Below are 19,137 nucleotides of genomic sequence, written 5' to 3'. Positions count from 1 at the left end.
CTTATAAATTAAAATAACATTTAAAATTATATTTTTCAAAATGAATTAAATTCAAACAAAAACTTAAACAAAAATTGTACTGAATCAACTTTGCTGAATTCAAAATTTCACTTTATATATATATATATATATATATATATATATATATATATATATATATATATATATATATATATATATGTATGTATATATATATATAAACATCCTTTATAAGATATCCTTCAATGCACATAAAATAGATTAGACAAAATTCTCAATCAATTTTTAATTACATCATTAAAGTGTCAAAGTTTGACACAAAAAAAAAAACAAATAACAAGAGCAACCGAAATAAAATACACAACATTGAACATCACTAAAAACAAATCTTTTTTTTTTTAGCAAAAAAAACATTCAAAAGTTTAAGATGATACTGCCTCAATAGCTTGATGAATTATTTCTTCAATGTTACTAACTTTGCTCAACCAATCAATAGGAATACCATTAATTCCAAACTTTGCTCCAAAAGCAGCACCAATTAGGTTTCCCCGAGAGCAGTTACAGCCTCCAGCTGTAATATTCAGTCGAACTGCATCAACAAAGGATCCTGTTGAAATTAAACTAAGATAAGCTCCCTTAAAAGAACCAGGTAGAGAACATGCTTTACCAAATTTAGCTACCGTCGGAATAAATGGTTTATCTAAATTAGCTTCCACTTCCAGCATATGATCCAAGACATCAGGATGTATACTTTTTTTAGCTTCAGCTATTGGATCACCAATGCCCAGAATAAAAGCCTGCACCAAATATGCAGATGCTTGAATGAACTTTAATGAATCTGAGTGAGTTGAAAATAACTTTGCCACCTCAGATGCTCTTTCCCACATATCTTCATTGCCACTAAACTTGATTACTACTGGTAATGAAAGACAAAAAGCATCCATATCATTTCCTTCACTATCCCCTAAAGGACCATCTGGTTTTAATTCATAGTTCTCAAGAAACTTAATCACCGCTCCATGAATCCAGGGACCTTCAACAGGCCCAGGAAAAGCATTTCTATTTGCAGGGTCATATTGTAGCCGTCTCCGTTTAAGGGCATTATCGTATTCTGTTCCAGCTCCAAAATTTTTTTTCAACTTTTCACAGATTTTTTTTACATCAACAACACCTTCATTATCACTTATAGCAGACAGAGTAGTAAGAGCTTCTTCGTTGTAACAACTTCTTTGGCCTAATGGAATAGTATAAAAAGGGGATTTACTTTCAGGCCAAAATTCAGGTGTTTTTGTATCTCCAAGGGTATTATCTAATGTCTCTTGGTTGTAAATCCAGTGTAAAGGACGGCTTGCAGCATCACCAACAGTAGCCCCAATAAGAGCAGCAACTTTACGTTGAGTTACTTCAGGAAGTTCTTTTATCACCTTAATCAAAGATTCTAAAGACTTAGCCATTATCCTACACTAAAATATAGTTATAAAAAAATGAGTGTTTAATAATACTTCATGAACTTAATTCAAAAATGAACAAACTTTTAAAAATATGTTAATAGTAAAAAATATGTTTAAAAAAAAAAAAAAAAAAATCTTAACAGGGCAAAACATCATTTATCATATTTAAAAATTAAAAAAACAAAAAAAAAAAAAAAAATTGACAGATTTTATTTTTTGAACTTTCCAATTTAAGTTAAAAAAATAATCCAAAAGTAATTTAAAAACTTCATAGAACAGAGAGCAGAATAAAAATCAAAATTAAATTTAAAATTTTCGAAAAAATATTTGATACAATTTCATGATGCTTTACATAACAAAGCTAAAAAATAAATAATTTTGTTTCACCACTAAGTTTTTGATTAATTCATATCCATTTTGAATTTCTCTCTTTAAAATATGGCAACTTTTCCATATCAATTTCTTTTCTTTGCTCCATTTTGCTTGATGAAATGTAAAGATCTAAATAATCAATTTTATGTATCTGCACTCATCAGACTATCGATATCTATTATAACATCTAAATAATCAATTTTATGTATCTGCACTCATTAGACTATCGATATCTATGATGCCATCTAAATGATCAATTTTACGTATCTGCACTCATCAGACTATCGATATCTATGATGCCATCTAAATGAAACCCTGATGAACTCCCAATCAATGATGAGGGATCTAAAAACATAATCAAAAAATAAAAAATGACCTTCAAATTTTTATTCTCCATACCTTTGAAGATAATTTTAAAAATTACTAATTCCTTCTATAATTTTTTTTATAGCAAGTTAGTCATTAAAACAGGAAATAAATTAAGAAAATGCAACTACAAAAAGTATACCTATAGCAGTAGCAGAAAGGAGTTTGAACTGGTCAAAATTTAGATCACTACCAGATGTTATAGCATCCAAATCAAAAGCAGGTACATGTGAAGAACCTGTGTTATAAATATATTATATTTATAACATAAGTTCTACACATATCATATCACATATCATATCCATTAATTGCAGGTCAAATAAAAATAGTTTTTAATATGATAAATTTTTTAATAAATTTTTAAAACAGTTTGTTTTATGCAACAATTTATTTACAAAAGCTTTACAAAATTTTGTATAGATAAAGGCTAAAACTAGGTTTGATTATAATACCTTGGTTTTCGATTAAAAATGATTCTGTAGAAATCCCAAGTAGTCCTTCAATATCAGTATCACTATCCATAGGAAGGTCAGGAAAAGTAACTGACTCAGGAAACAAAGATGGTACTTTCATATAATGGCTAGCATCAAACGGAGGATAAACATATGACATGGATTCATCATTTGACTGATTAGAAACTGAGGAAGATTCAGGATCAATTATTGTTTTTGTTTGATCAATCTCATATATTTCAGAGTTATTGTTTCTCTTTCGTTTTAAAGTGATTTTAGGAAGCTTGAGTTTATTTGGAGTCCCACTACCATCACTATTAGGTGTACCCAGTGAAGCAGGAGTACCTGCAGAGTTCATAGAAAATGTCTTCTTCTGAGAAATTAATCCCCTTTGTCCATCAAATGGAAATAGAGGTGTATGTGGAGAAATTCCAGCAGAAAAATTTAAAAAACTAGATGGGGAATTAATATGAGGTGAAACAAGAGGAAGTCCAGATTGAATCTGAGATAGGTTGGGCATTAATAACTTTTTTGGTCGTTGAGATTTCTTCTCAAGGAGAGGTTTTTCCAACAAATGATCTGGTTTGTATGCAGCCATCTTTTTATATAAACTTCGGATTAGAAGTGGCAATGATAAACACCTGTAAAAAAAAAAAAAAAAAAAAAAAAAAAAAAAAAAAAAAAAAAAAGATTGCTTGATAATAGCCTACTGACATTTCTGACATCAAAGCTTTTTAAAAAGATTTTAAAGTTTACTTACTTATTTAGGACTTTTGTCAGATAAATATTTGTACAAACAATAGGAGAACCAGGTAGTACATTTAAAGTGCAATCAACTGTACCTTCCATTGAAACTATAATGTCCACTGAAACAAAATAAATTGTTTATTACAGCATTTTATTTACTTTTTTTATAGCTCAAAAACAAAGTACTGCATTCAGTATAACATGGCTGAAGTATTAGCAGCAAAGTTTTTTAGTGATTTGAAAATTATAAATTTTATAGGAGTTATTAGAATTGTTATATTTTTGTGTCAATTTAAATAAAACTGCTTTTGAAAGTTATTATTTATTGGAAAAAGCTTATGGCGATGTTCTATTACCATAAGCTTCTTCAAAAATTACTTCTAAAAGTGTGTTTATAAAATTCAAAGATGGCAACTTTAACAACTGGAAGTAAGACTGCAAGAAGATTTTTCTCATATCCCTCATAAATTGACAGAAACATTAAATGTTACCCCAGCAGCTCATATCATTCTTTTTAAAACAATTTGAAGCAACTTTAAAGCAAACAATTTTGTTCATGAGCTAATTTCAATAGATGTAAAATAAAAAAGCATTTGAATATCATTCTTTTTAAAACAATTTGAAGCAACTTTAAAGCAAACAATTTTGTTCGTGAGCTAATTTCAATAGATGTAAAATAAAAAAGCATTTGAATATCATTCTTTTTAAAACAATTTGAAGCAACTTTAAAGCAAACAATTTTGTTTGTGAGCTAATTTCAATAGATGTAAAATAAAAAAGCATTTGAATACACTTTTTGATATTCCTTAGTATTGTATGTCATATACCTAGTAGCTTATGTTATTTAAGTACTAAATCATAAAACTAAAAAATTTTGTCAAAGAAGTAATAATTAAAATCATAAAAGTTATAATTAATCATTAACTAATTGATACTTAAATTTTACCGTCTTGCATATATGTAAAAAAAATTTTAATGCGTAATTTGCATAACATGTAAAAAGATTTCAAATGAAATTTTTTTAGGAACTTACCTGAAGCTAATGACAAATCAATTGTGTAAAGGAATGAAACTGTAATTGTATTCCACTCAGAGGCACTGACATTAACAAGTAATTCATCTTTTTCTGAAATTTTTTTGAAAACAACAAGAAAAGATAAAAATCAGCAAATTATCAAAGTGCAAAAGATAATTAAAATTATAACATGAAAAGTGTATAAAAAACATAAGCACAAAATTACAAAAAGTAAATAAAAATATGATTTAAATATTTATGATTAAATAATATGATAAAGTATTATCATAATAATAAAAAAACCAGAACTTAGAACAAAATTAACTCATTAACGGTTCATCATAAAATTGAAATGAACTGTTATGACCTTTTTGGGTGACTGTTCCAGACAGAAAGCTTGAAAAAAGATGGTTGTATATTGCTTGAAATCGTAGCACCTGAAATCAAACACTAAAATGATCAAAGCATAAAGTTATAAAATAAAAAAGTGCTCTTATAAATTAATACCCAGCAAAAGTAATATTTTAGTAATATATGAACAATATAAAATACTATGCTTCTAAGAAAATTAGACTTTTCACTTCCAAATCATTTTCATAAAAGTAAATTTTAAATGAATTCATCATACCCTAATTATACTTGTTATTTGGTTAGGTTTTGTAAAAGGGATTAGTGAAACAAGAATGCCATTGTATTCACTGCTTGGTACCCATTCAAATTTATAAACAGAATCTGGCAACATCTAAACACAACATTTCATTAAAGTGTAGGAAAATACAACATAGGAAATAACAATTTGAATATTTAACTCTATATTGCTACTAATAATACTATCTTACCACTATGATCCTATTGACAATACTAAAGAAGAACTATTAAAGTTCTAAGCAATAATAAAAAAAACAACCTAGTTTACTAGATGGTAAGATTTCTCTTGTTACTAAAGAAAAGTTTTCTTTTAATTCTTCACTTTCCTTAGATAACAAGAGAAATCTTGGTCACATTGAGATACGTGAAACCTAATACACACAAGTGAACTTTGGACTTTGAACTCCTACAGATGAGTTTTAATTTTTCTAACTAAAACTCATCTGTAGGAGTTCAGTTTTAATATGAAAAATTAAAACTTATCTAAAATCCTACAGATAAGTTTTAATTTTTTAAAATTTAAACAAAAACAAATAGGTTTTTTTTTATCACTTATCTATATATTACTTTTATTTTTTAAAAAATTTGAAAAATAATTGGATTTTAACATAGTGTTAATTGGTATCAAACCAATCAAATCTGCTTATATTTACAGACAGAAGTGGAAAAGCGCTCAATGTTTCAGAGAAATCTGCTCAAACTACATAAAAAAATTACAAGAGGTATGGTAAAAAGATTGTGTTCTGAATGATATGTGGACCAATTTGTAAAAATGCATTTATTTTTAGTGCTTAATTGTAATCCAAATCTGTTTTATTGTTTTTTAAACTAAAAAAAAAAATATTTTTTTTTATGTTTTAAATAAATTAGCGTTTTTCTATTAGAAATAAAAAAAAATCAAAAACAATATCCTAAATAATTTTTGTTTTTTTTTCACAGAAAATGTTATCTTATCTAATAAAAAAAAGAAACTATGCTGAACCTTAAGACTATTACAGATTTTTCATTTTAAAAATGTACTAAATGAATTGTGGGAAACTACACAACCATTCTACCAAGTACTATAATTGCCAATTACTATAATATAATACAGAACCATTCTACCAATCTCTATAATTGAATATTTACCTGAATAAAACTTTTAATTAATTTCAATGTTTTTATTTTGTAAATGTGAATTGTTTTATTCAAAGTTGTTCATATTTTTTGTAATTTAAAATCTTCTCTCAAAATCTTCCATGCTTAAGTATCAACACAAAAAAAAAGATAAACAAACAGCTGAACCATTACTTTTTTGTCAACTAAACGATTCACAAAATTCCTTATAGCAATTGTTCGCTTATGTTAAAAAAAAACTATTGAAGAATAAAAGGAAAATGATAATAAAAAGAACTTACACAACTATATACTCCAGCCCCCTCAGTTTTTCCAGTTGTCTAAAATATATATCTTTATCAAAAATCATAAGTTTCAATTTATTATATATGCTAAATTTATTATATATTTATTACAATTTATTACATATGCTTAAATATAATTTAGACTATAAAAAATAGAATATATTAGAAATGAAAATCTAACTTTCTAAACTGTACCTATCTTTTCTGAATTAAATTAAAATTTATAATTTTAGTAATAATACAATGATAGCAATAAGACTAAAAAAAAAAAAAAAAAAAACAACAAGAAATTAATAGAATTAAAAAATGGTAAAATACAGAAAAAAATAATTTTTTAACCTCTCTTAGAAGAAGCTGATCAAACTTTATCTTACTATTGTGCATAAAAGCTCCATCTAAAAGTCCAATCATTCAATAAAAATTTAAGAAATACTAATTTTAAAAATATTCATTTAATATTTTTTAATTCTTACAATTATATACTTTTTATAACTACTTCATTCCTTTTTAGAAAAGATTTTGCTTTTTTTTATTATTTCTTAGTATTATATTTTTCTAATTCTTTCTTAGATTCTATTTTAGGCTCTGAGGATCTTCAAACTATTATTTTAACCTTTGCCCTTTTTTACGATGGTATGAATTAATTTTGCCACTCGTGTAGATGCAGGTAAAGGTTTCATCAGTTTTAACACAAACGTCGCCGGAAGTGATTCAACTGTCCAGAACTCCTCATTTTGATATTGAACTCTAAATGACATAAAGTTTTAAAAAAAGAAAAAGATCAAAAAATTAAATTGATCGCAAACCTATTGAAAAAGTATTAACAAACTAACATTTTGTTTTCAATTCTTAAAATCGAGGATGTAGGAAGGTTATTTAATTCTGTTGACTGTGCTGATAAAATTGCTGTGAACCAACCTTTAAGTCCATCAAATGCTAAGAAAAGAAAGTATATATGCTGAAAAGAAAGCATATATGCTAAGAAATGAAAGTATATATGCTGATAATGAAATTATACAACTAAAACAAAAAATATATATAGAACATATTTAAAAGCACCTGGATAAACATTGCTTTCATTCTTGAGACTCACTGTCATAAGAGGATCCATGAAAAATGTTAATTGGAGGCATTTACCTGTAAATAAAATGAATTTATTTAGACCTTTACATCATGAAGATGGCTCTTAGCTGATTAGGCTCTCAGTGAATTACAGCTTTTAAAAAATCAAAAAATGTATTGGATTTAGCTTTTTTTTGAAAAAATTTTTTAACTAAAAAATATTATTTATTTTTAGCTAACTTTCATCTTATTGTAATAGACCATCTTAGTGATCATCCTAGCAATCATCTCAGCAGAGATAAAAATTATTCCCTAAAATATAGACTAGATATAACTTACACAATTTATGTGTTTGTTATATGAGGAAAAAAATCATCAATAGCCAGTATAAAAACAAAGCCAATAATTAAACATGTAAAATAATTTCTACCTCCTACAGCTGGTGTGATGCAGCCCACTGGCCCTTTCATTACACACTCAAACTGGTTTTTGCCTGAACTTTATGCAATAGATTAAAAAGAAAACAACACTTAAAACAAGGTGATAATTGACTAAACTGCATATAAGCCAAGAAAGGAAGAGTAAGATGAAATCACCTGTCCAAATTCATGATGGCTAACAAATCATCCTCTAAGTAACCAACTGCTGACACTATTTTAGCCTTTGTACTACTGTAAACAGATGAAAACTTTTGTCATAACCAAACAAGTATAGTTTTCAAAAAACAACAATTATTTTTTATGTTTTATATTTTTACATCAGCCTAAACTTGACTTTAAGAATGAAGAAATAACCTCTGATATCTACTTTTAGTGAAGCTTGTAATAATGCAAACTTGACTTTATGATTCGATAATAAAAATTGGTCTTTAAAAAAAAAGAATTTTTTTTTTTTTAGTTTTTCATTTTAAGAACATTTAAACAATTATTTTAATGAAACAAATTTTGTATTTTTTTTTTTTTTTTTTAATAATTTGACAATATTTTTTCAAACATTCAAGTTTAATTTTTTAATTGATATAATTGTAAAAAAATATTTCTATCTGGCACATTAGGATCAAACAACCAAAAAAAAAAATTTTTATCAAATTTCTGTAAGAATATGGCATAATGTGCTAGAAAAAAACACAAAATAAATATTTTTGATAATTGTTATCATTGCAAAATTGCAAATATGCAAGTTTGCCAAAAGAAATATAGAAAGTAATTTTTTTTTCTTATAAAAAATAAACATAAAAGTGTTGAAACATAATCACACAACCAAAGTTACTTTATATTCAGCACATTAAACATGATTTTAGAAACATATTCTAACTTTAAAAAAATTGAAAGTGCAATTTATTAAATAAATAAAACTTTTATCATCCAACTGATAATAAAATTAGTATTTATAGGAAACACAGTAATAAATACTTAGCATTTTAATTTGAACGAATAAACAAATTTGTGAAGTAAAAAAATACATAAAAAAAAGAATAAAACAAAAATGTTTATTTTTTTACAAAAAAAAATTATGAAGTGTAAAAACAAGCACTTTTAAATTGTTTTCAAGATCACTACCTGTCTCCTGCCAATGAGTATATTTCTTTTAAACCCCGGAGATGATTATTGAAGTCTTCATAGTCTTTCTTTCTAAATATTAAAATTCAATAAGAATAACAATCAATAAAAACCAGGACTCAATAAAAACAGAAAGAAAAAAGTTAATTTAAAAACAAACAAAAAAAAGTATAAAAAACAATAAAATTAAAAAAAAAAGAAAGACAAACTTGAGACAGTTTACAAGTTCTTTGCAAGGCTAAAAATAAAAAGCTCAAAATTTAAGATAAAAACTATAATATTTAAAGGAAATACAAAGAAAGAATAAACAAATAATATTAAGAAAACTTTAAAAAAAAAAAGATGTACCTTCAACTCACCCGTGTGCTTGTGAATATTTACAGCTTCTGCTTCACCTGAACTATTTAGCTTTACCTATAACAAATAAAGCAAAATTTTAAACTCAACTAAATAAAGGTTTTTTTGCTCTGATTTGATGTTGCTGATATACACAATAAATTTGATTTAAAGAAAAAGTACAATTTAAAATACCTCAACATAAAACATATCTGAGCTGATAAAACAATCATTGTTTGATATCTCACATGCCAGTCTATAAGACAATTTTATCATCTTCCTTAATACTGTCTTCATTATGGGAACAGCCTTTTGTGCCAAAACAAAAGACTTACATTTATTTGCTACTATATTAACGATAAACATTTTTGATTTAATTTCTTTTTATTTTTAAAAAAAAAAAAGAAAAGTATTTACTGAGCATTTAAAAATCAATATTTTAAAAATCTTTTTTCCAGGATTTTTAAGGATATTTTTGTAATGTTCAAGGGCTTTCTAGATATTTTATTAGATATTTACTTTTGAAGAAATTGTAAATGCAGTTTCTGATTTAAAGAATACCCTTTTTTGATATATACAAAAAAAAAAAAAAAAAAAAAAAAAAAAACTCACCAGCAAAAAAAAAAAACACCCTAAAACCCACCAACAACAATCAAAAAAAAATCCAGCTGTAAGTACTAAAATATTAGTTATGTGATACATAAACAAACTCCTCAGACAGTATTTGATTAGCTGGAAAAGAAGATTACCCCAAAAAAGGTTCAGGCACCATCAATCAAGACATCTATAAAGAGTCAAACAAATGTCTTGTAGACCAAGTAATTTGCTGTCCGTTCAAATTGCTAGAAAAAATGTACAAGAACAACTTTTTTGGAAAAACTTAGCAAACATGATCTTTCTTTAATTAGTACATTTTGTATGGATATTTTTTTAGAGAGATATCTGTACATCATTTGGCCCTCTATACTTCTAAGAGCAGCTAGCAATTTAGATTTTATGTTCTTTACTAGTAACTGATTTGTTTATGCTGAAACCATGGCCTACTTAAATACACAGCCTTCTTTTCTGCTTAAATAAAAAAAAAATAGAAGGCCAGTTTAAAAAACGTATAATCTGTTGGATGGACAAACTTTCTTAAAATATTTTAAATATTGCGCTATAAATTTTAAATAAGTAAATCCGGCATAGGAGAAAAACTTGAGCGTTTTCCAAATCTTTACATCAACTAAACCTAATACACTTGATTGTAGCTTCTTTTTATTAACAAATAGTAATTATGGTTAATAAAGGCTGTGTTGTTGGTTGTACCTCCAATTATCTTGGTAGTGAAGTAGTTTCAGTTTTTGGTTTTCCAAAAGATTATGATTTAAGAAAGTTATGGATTAGATTTGTAAATAGAAATTTCTGGACTGTCACAAAGTCATCTGTAATCTGTTTAAAACACTTTGAGAAAAAAAGTCATCCATAAAAGAGCATCAGCAAAACGATTTTGAAGCCTGTTCCTACAATATACCCTGCTAGCATAGCAACTGCTTCTCTTCCAGTTATAACTGGACCAAGAAAATCACCAACTAAAAGAATATTTCAAAAAGATGAATTTCAGAAATTTTTATCACAGGATATTATTGAAGATGTTAATCCTCTTTCACCTGCTGATTCACCAGCAGGATATTTATTTTCCAAATTTGATGATTGTGTTGTATTCCATAATATTATTCAAAATGAACTACACATACCTGAAGTTGCTGAGTCTATTCGCATCAACAAAAATTTACATGTCAAACTTTTTTATAAAAACCTTCCAGTTTCCACCTTGGTTCAGAGTAACCCACCAATCTATGTTAAAAAGAAGGAGTATGCTGGAAATCCTCAATTCACATATTAGCACAGAAAGAGAAAAGTTGTCTTCTATTCTTGAAGAAGTCAAAAGTCACCAAATAAAAAAAAAAAATTTATTCTTCAAATGTTTTTCAATTTCCATTGATGTTGCGGTACACATCACTGCAAACTTATCATTTACTGCTAAAGGAATTCCCACTCCCATCTATATTATTCTTAGGCAAGCTTAAATCAGTTGAAATAGATTCTATGAAAGTTTTGAAGTTGCTACATGAAAATGGGAGCTTATCAAAAGATCTTATAATAATTTTTGATGAAATGTATTTGTAACCATGTGCTGAATATTCTGGTGGCAATTTAACTGAGATTAGTGAGGAAAACGGATGTTATAGAATTGTTTTTTTTTCATGATTGTTGGTTTGAAAGAAAATATCTCCTGTGTTGTCATAGCAATTCCAATTGTAAAATTGAACAGTGACTGGTTAGTCACTGTTCAATTTTACAAGTCTGAAATTCTTAACCTGATTCAATTTTTAATAAAAAATAGTTTTAATGTTCGAGGTGTTGTTTGTGGCAATCATGTTTCAAATGTTTCTTCTTTTACAAAATTACTTGATACACATGGTAAAAAAAAAGATGATAATACTGTCAAATGAGCGGTGGGAGATTCCTTGTCAGTTTGAAAGATGTTATTTATCGTGAGAGTATAATCCAAATAAAAGAAGATATATAACATGTTAGATCCTTGATGGAGAAAATCAATGAGATTTTGATAGTGCGACTTTATTGGATGGTTCTTGTGAAGTTACCAGTTATGTTGCTAGTTTTATTGCCTTAATATTGATTAAGAAGTTTTGAGTATGTTGCAAATTGCTTTGTACAAAACATTTACAACAGGAGTCAACTGATTATAATTATTTAGATAAATTGTCCAGAGGTGGGCTAACAGCTCCATCAGTACTGCTTTTAGAATATTTCTTTGACAGTTTTGCTATGATAGATTACATTTTTGATATTATTTATCAGTCTCAAATGCAACACTGTAAAGCAGCAAAGTTAGCTTTTGGAGAGAAGGGTATCAACCATTTTTATGTAAAACCATCAAAGTCATGGAAAAGAAATTATACACATTGTTATTTCAAATATTTATTTTAATAACACCAGAAAGAGTCAGGGATTCCATTGTTGCATTTAAAAAAAGACACAGAGATAACATTGTTGCATTTAAAAAAAGACAGAGAATATTGAAAATATTTTGTTTCATTTTTAATCAGTTTGCGGTAGAGTTTTTTTATACTTTTGAAGCTTATTTTTGAGAATTTGTGTACTTTTATTTCTTGCACAGTACTGACAGTCCCAAAATTTCTATTGCCAAATGTAACCTATATCTTTCTCAAATCATTGTACTTTGGAAAACAAAAAACTGGGACTACTTTACAACAAATATAATTAGAGGTGCAACCATAATTAAAAGTACTTATTAACCATAATTATTATCTTATATCAAAAAGAAGCCACAATTAAGTATTCAAAGTTAAGTAAAGTTTAGATTAAGCTAGCCAACGTAAAAATTTTTATCCTGGGCCAGATATACTTACTTTAAATTTATATTGTGATAATTAAAATTGTTTTGAGAAAGTTTGTCCATCCGGCAGAATATACGATTTTCAAACTGGCCTTCTATTTTATTTTGATTTAAGCAGAAAAGAAGGTCATGTATTTAAGTAGGCCATGCTGAAACCCTTTCTACTTTGTGATTAGCGCAAGCATCTTAACTTAGCAATCTTTAAACATCTTAACTTAGTAGATAAATAAAAACCTAACTATAACTTAAACTATAAAACTATATAGGTAGAAATATGACATTTCTTCTTTATGCTCTTTTTTTTTTTTTGTTACAAATTGAAAATGAAAAAACTAATTATACAACAGAAGCACTTTAAAACATTTAAAATCTATATTTAAAAGTTCCAATGTCATTATTCAAATATTGATAAATAGCTTAGCCTTATGTCCTATAGACTAATGACTATAAAGTAAAAATTAAAAGAGAAATAAACCGTTGTGAAAATTCCCATCTTGTATTTAAAAATTTTGTGAGAGCATATAACTGACTATGCTTACTCCCATGAGTTTAAAGATATCCAGTTACCTACATGACCAAAGTTTGACATTGAATATAAAATGGTACTTTCTGCACAATACTATTTACTATTATGTTGCCCTTAAAATATGGTACAGAAAAAGTTTATAGTTATAAAAATTTGCTAAATTTTATTACATTCAAAGATAGTTACTAAAATCCAGGATGCTATCTGTTGCTGGATGATATCCTGGATCCTGTGGATGTTAGAAAAAACTTTAGGCTTGAGAAAAAACGTGACATTGAATTTTAACATTTAAATACCATACCCTTCTTTTATGGCGATGGACTCAAGTTTATGAAGAACAACATTCAAAGTTGAATCTAAACAAAATTTTTAAAAAATCACTTTTTTTTTTTTTAATAAATCCTAAAATTGGTAAAAGATGTTTTTTTTTCAAGTTCCATTTTTTAATTTTTTTTTTTAATTACCTGAAACAACAATTATATAATTTCTGCATTTTCTCTGCTCACGGAATATGCTGCATCCACTAAATTCTTTAGTGCTTTAACTTTAACTCTCACAGATGAATAATAACTGTAGAAACAACTCCATAAGATTCTAGCATAGTCTACCATTTTGTTTTTGAATTTAAATTTAGAACTATGTAATATCTTTAGGTATAGTAAAAGTTAAACTTATAAAACTGTTTTGAAATAATGTATGCTTTAAATATATAACACTGAGAATATGTTTGAAAGCACTTCAATTTTATTTTTAACCTTTGAATATTTTGGCTATTAAAACATTACATATATTTGTACACAAAACTAAGACAATGTAAACATAACATTAACTTAAATCCCCCTCCCCTACTACTTTATTGAAATAACAACAGCATCTATTTGTTTGGGAATAGATTGATACAAATTTAAAACAAAGTTTTGTAGCATTTAATCTTTTTTTTATCCAAACATGTTCAAAGATATTCATGTCTGGACTTAAAATTAATCAGTTTAGGAACTCTTTTCTTAGACATTATCTTACTCTAGAACAATCTTTGAAATCGTTGTTTTACAATCTTATAAATGCACCTCTTATATAATGAAATCTTTAAGGCTCAATAATTTCAAATTTTGATTTGTCTATATATAGTAAAAGGTTAAATATTCCTTGCACCCAATCCTTATGCATTTTATTTATTTAAAAGTGTGTGTATAAGAGATTTTTCTTTACTATTGTAAGCAGCAAAGATTTACAAACCATGACACATCCTTTTAATACCAATTTAGCATATGTTGTCAATACAAGTGGTAGAGGTGGTTGTACCTGTTGCTTTTTTAATGTCTTAGCTTGGAAAAGCAATTTGTTAAAGTGGTCTTTAAATACTGATTATCATGCTTTCTGAGTAGTAAAGCTTTTAAGAGATCCTGTTTCTTTATTCTTTTTTATTAATTCACTGTTTCTTTATACTTTTTTATAATTGCTACTGACAGGTTTTTTAAAAACAGTAGCTTTTGAAAAATCTGTCCTAGTAGATGTTTATTTCTGTGTATAACCTTCTCCATGAATAATCATAGAAATTAGTTATTTTTCTATTTAAAAGTTGGCTATTTTTCATATCAGCTCACATAATCACATCCATATTGACCACAATTACTTTTCATTTTGCAACTTTCAGTTTAGAATATCACCATCTAACAATGATTTTATGTAATATTATTATCTCCCTATGTCTATATAATATTATTACATTATATTATCCTATAACACTAAATATAACACTAAACAAAGAGTTATTAATAAATTCAAAAACTAAAGTTCACAGAAAATTTTTTATGAAATATAACTATATTATTCTTAAAAAATTATAACAGCTAAAAATTGCACTACGATTGAACTCAAATAGTGAGACAAGAAAGAGATATACACAGATAAGAACTGATTTACTTAGATGTAACCCAAAAACATTTATAATTTTGTTTCAATCTGCTTGTGTCTGATAAATTTTATTTGATTTATACAAGTCTTTTGATCATTTTAGCTTGTGTGAGATACTATTTAGCTTAAATACAATAAGAAATGAAATTAATCATGAAAAAAAAAAAAAACAACTCTTAACTATTAATGGTCATAAATGTATTCATATGGAATAATTGTTTTATAAATAATTTTATCCAAAGTCACCATGCATAATAAAATATAACTGTAGTTTACAACTACAAATGAGGCTTATTTACTTAAAGCACTCTTATACATTTTAATCACTGCAATAAAGTCCATTAATAAAAAATGCTGTAAACCCCCTCCCCCCTGTACTCCTACAGAGAATTTTGAGTTTGCAAAGTAATTTTAAATATAATAATTGTCAGAAGTACCTTTTGTTTTCATCAGTATATCATCAATTGCCTTGTGCAGCATGTTTGTAACTGGAACACATACATTAGCTAGCATCTGCTTTTCCTACATTTATGAAAGTTTTTTTTAATCACAAATTAAGAAAAAAAATTGAAAGGAGCAACCATATTTAAACAAAAATAAATAAATGTTAAATTAAAAAATGTTACTTTATCTAACTTTTTTAGACTTCTTTATTTTTAAATTCATTTTAAGTTAAGACATATATGCACACATGTTATGCTGTAAAGAAGACAACCTTTTTACTATACTTGGTTTGAACTTTGTCACAATCAGACCTGCCTGTGACAAATTATTTCTGAGTTTACAGAGGATAGAGAAACATGCAGATAGGCACAAATCATGTTAGTAAGCAATGGTATTTGCATTTATACTGCTTAAAATATTTGGGGGATATAATTTTTTTTTTCTAATAAATTTTTTACAAACAAGTCTTGATTACTTCTTGTGCCACTTTCACATCATATCAAAAGCATCAATTATCAGGCTGCAGACTGAATCTGGATTCATCATTAAATATTACACAATGAAAATCCTCATTGCTCAAACCTCTGTATTCTTACACCCAAAACCACAAACCATTGGTCTTCAAGCATATAAACCCATTGCATGAAGATAATTTCATACAAACTGTGTCAATACTAGAGTTCCTGTTCCTAATGCAAGTTCATCTTTAAGTTGTGTTACATTATAATTTCAATTCCTCTGGCAATAACAAACATGCTGATTGTCCCTTGAAGTTGATGATGGGTGACCTTGACCTCATCTTAGTTAAAGACTTCCTGTCTCCAGAGAGCAATTCCAAAGAGGAGTCAAACAGGCTTGGCATCTTTTACACTTGAACTGAGGAATGTTCTTTCAAACTTGTTGTCTAACATTTAATTGTTAATGTGTACCATCCTCAACTTTGCTTATTTTTGAAAGCTTAGTTTTTTCATCAAGAAGTCAATGGATATAAACAAACTTAAGTTTTTTGTTTTTTTTTTGTTTTTATTTAAACTTAAAGTGGTGCAGTGTCTTGTTGCAAACTTATGTCAGCCTGTGTCTTTTTTTATATTAAAAAAAAATGTTTTCAGATTTAAAAAAAAAAAAAAGTTCAGAAAACATGCCATTTTATGATAATTAACACTTAATTTAGAACAATAAAAAGCTTTCAACTTTAACAAATAAAAAATGTTTGAGGTTTACATAAAATCTCAGTCATTTGAAATATCAAGGAAATTAACGGCAAAAGCTTTGATTAAATAATAAATAATAGCTTTGATTAAATAATGATAATAATTAAATAGCCTTGATTAAATAATAATAATAATAATAATAATAATAATAATAATAATAATAATAATAATAATAATAATAATAATAATAATAATAATGTAATTATTATCAGTAATAATAATAATAATGGTTTGTCCTCTAACAAAAATACGAGTATGATTGTAATAGACTTATTGACTCTGTACTGACAGGGTATAGGAACTCGATCAAATCTCTACTAAACTTAAACACTACAACCATGGAAAGACTATAAAAATCAGTTTAAATCAAACATTTTATACAACAGATACTTACAGCAAGAAGCTTCATAGCTAATGGAGGGTTGTTTGTTGATAGAAAACTTTTGTATTTGTTTCTAAGAATTCCAATAATTTGAATGGCTTTGATTTTCTCCACATGGATCAAACAAGGACCAAATTCATGCACTAAAGAAAAAAACTAACATTACAACACTGACCTTTTTAGAAACTAATAAATTAAAAAACCAATGAAATATATCAACTGATATATACATCAACTGATATATGCATAATGCAAATGATATACAACATATTCATGTTTAAAAACAAAGATATACAACTTTATATGCCAATTAAAGTTTAATATCTAACACCAATCATCAGGCTGAAGAATGGCATGATGGCATGAAACTTTAAATGCCATATAGTTATAATTCTTTTTTTTTAACTATCTATATGCTGCTCTGATAATTCAATACATCCTTTAACTATGTGTATTCATTTATGTGTAAAGATTTGGATGTGTGTATGTATGAATATGTGTATGTGTGTGTGTGTATGTGTGTGTGTGTATATATATGTGTGTGTGTGTGTGTGTGTGTGTGTGTGTGTGTGTGTGTGTGTGTGTGTGTGTGTGTGTGTGTGTGTGTGTGTGTGTGTGTATACGCTATATACATGATAGCAAAGATTTAGATTTGGGAAACCACTTACTATTTTCCCCATACTGTGTTTTGTCTACTGGAATTGGGTCTTTGATTTTTTGAAGAATATCTTGTAACAGCTTTATTTGAATTTCAATAGTCACATCTTTCATTTTTAAATTTAAATATTTGTTATTGTAATAAAATTTTTTTTCCTAAAATGTTATTTCATCTTAATTTTTGTAATAATAATAATGCATGCACTTGTGAGCATACAGTAGCAACATGATGTATTTTGAAGTTTTAAAAAAATGAAAAACTTTCTTCAACATGTCCAAAATTGCTGCATTTAAAACAAAAAAATTGGTGTATTACTATAAAGTGAGATTGCCAATCAGAAAACTTGTCCTGTTTGTAAGTTTTACCTGCAAGCAGATACTGTGTTTAAGCCACATGTAGAAGTCTTAATAAGCAATACTTTATAGAAATAACTTTTAAATACTTTAAGACATTGATTTTAATAATGTTGATGAATATTATTCATATCAAATTCTTGTGCTTTTAATCTTTGATCAAAACAGTATTCACCTCTAAAAACCTAATACTTCTATGATTTTCAAATCTTTTTTTTCATCATGAAGATTTCAAACTCTTTTGCTTTGAATTTGCTCCTTTGTTTTTTACAAAATGAGAAATGCTGTTGCAAAAATTGTTGTATATAAGAAACATGAAAATAAATTATACAGGATTTAGACTTGTTTAGGAAACTATAGATTAAGTAACTTTTTTAAAATTAGGAATGATTTTACACATGATAACACAATTAAAAAAAAGAGTTAATACATTTAAAAACATACTATATATTATAATATATAAGAAAATAAATTAACTCTTTCAACATGAGTTAATACAACAATCTTGTTTAAAAATGCAGAACTACTAATCAATCATTTTATATGCAGTTTTGATTGAATTTCTAAACATTTTTTTTCTATGTTCATAAACTCAATCATCACTGTGCTTTCTGAGAACGAGTGTTAACCAATCACTTATAAGTAAAATCAAAGCATTCAAAGCATAATAAACAAACTGAAATTAAAGCATACATTTTTATCACTTTGTTGGGTGACAAAGTTAAAGAAATGAAAATAATTTCTTAAAAAATAAAAATAGTTTGATAGTAAGAGGTGGTTTCTATTTAACTGAAAAGAAAATTTTTATCATTTTTTTTTTTTTTTCAGATAAATGGAA

The 19,137-nt window shown here is 26.7% G+C and overlaps 2 protein-coding genes across 3 annotated transcripts; both read right to left on the bottom strand.

Moving 5' to 3' along the window:
* Positions 1–192: 192 nt before the first annotated feature.
* On the bottom strand, positions 193–1,466 carry LOC145190246 (crystallin J1A-like). Its single transcript, XM_080067064.2, has one exon. It carries the CDS (start codon positions 1,431–1,433, stop codon positions 402–404), a length of 1,032 nt encoding a protein of 343 aa, XP_079923190.2. The 5' UTR covers positions 1,434–1,466; the 3' UTR covers positions 193–401.
* Positions 1,467–1,730: 264 nt separating this feature from the next.
* Positions 1,731–18,124, bottom strand: LOC145190354 (mediator of RNA polymerase II transcription subunit 1-like). 2 transcript variants are annotated; one of them, XM_090089765.1, is made up of 22 exons: positions 17,957–18,124; positions 17,301–17,431; positions 15,689–15,773; positions 13,639–13,693; positions 9,583–9,643; positions 9,400–9,465; positions 9,261–9,289; positions 9,052–9,123; positions 8,089–8,163; positions 7,923–7,990; positions 7,490–7,567; positions 7,264–7,366; positions 7,044–7,177; positions 6,770–6,825; positions 6,428–6,466; positions 5,011–5,124; positions 4,750–4,819; positions 4,401–4,493; positions 3,381–3,486; positions 2,621–3,261; positions 2,311–2,406; positions 1,731–2,147 (listed from the first exon to the last, which is right to left on the bottom strand). In XM_090089765.1, exons 1-22 carry the CDS (start codon positions 18,057–18,059, stop codon positions 2,062–2,064), a joined length of 2,361 nt encoding a protein of 786 aa, XP_089945891.1. In that variant the 5' UTR covers positions 18,060–18,124; the 3' UTR covers positions 1,731–2,061. The 2 variants fall into 2 exon arrangements, with proteins under 2 accessions (XP_089945891.1, XP_089945892.1); XM_090089766.1 differs by lacking the exons at positions 9,261–9,289; positions 9,400–9,465; positions 9,583–9,643; ... (2 more) ...; positions 17,301–17,431; positions 17,957–18,124 and having other exon boundaries at positions 7,923–7,985; positions 9,052–9,066.
* Between the last annotated feature and the right edge of the window lie 1,013 nt (positions 18,125–19,137).

This window comes from Hydra viridissima, unplaced genomic scaffold (genome assembly GCF_058129835.1).
Source record: "Hydra viridissima isolate aposymbiotic clone 2 unplaced genomic scaffold, HvirCarnegie_v1 scaffold_6, whole genome shotgun sequence".
Taxonomy (NCBI): Eukaryota; Metazoa; Cnidaria; class Hydrozoa; order Anthoathecata; family Hydridae; genus Hydra; species Hydra viridissima.
This window is presented reverse-complemented; position numbering and strand designations above follow the sequence as displayed.

Bases quoted from the DNA above. Each gene is read 5' to 3' on its own strand.
- LOC145190354 (XM_090089765.1), bottom strand. From the start codon at position 18,059: ATGAAAGATGTGACTATTGAAATTCAAATAAAGCTGTTACAAGATATT. The intron at 9,124-9,260 runs GTTTGTCTTTCT...TTTAATATTTAG, and splicing joins GAACTTGTAAACTGTCTCAA to AAAGAAAGACTATGAAGACT. The intron at 8,164-9,051 runs GTAGTGATCTTG...ATCTGTTTACAG, and splicing joins TACTCATTGGCAGGAGACAG to TAGTACAAAGGCTAAAATAG.
- LOC145190246 (XM_080067064.2), bottom strand. From the start codon at position 1,433: ATGGCTAAGTCTTTAGAATCTTTGATTAAGGTGATAAAAGAACTTCCT.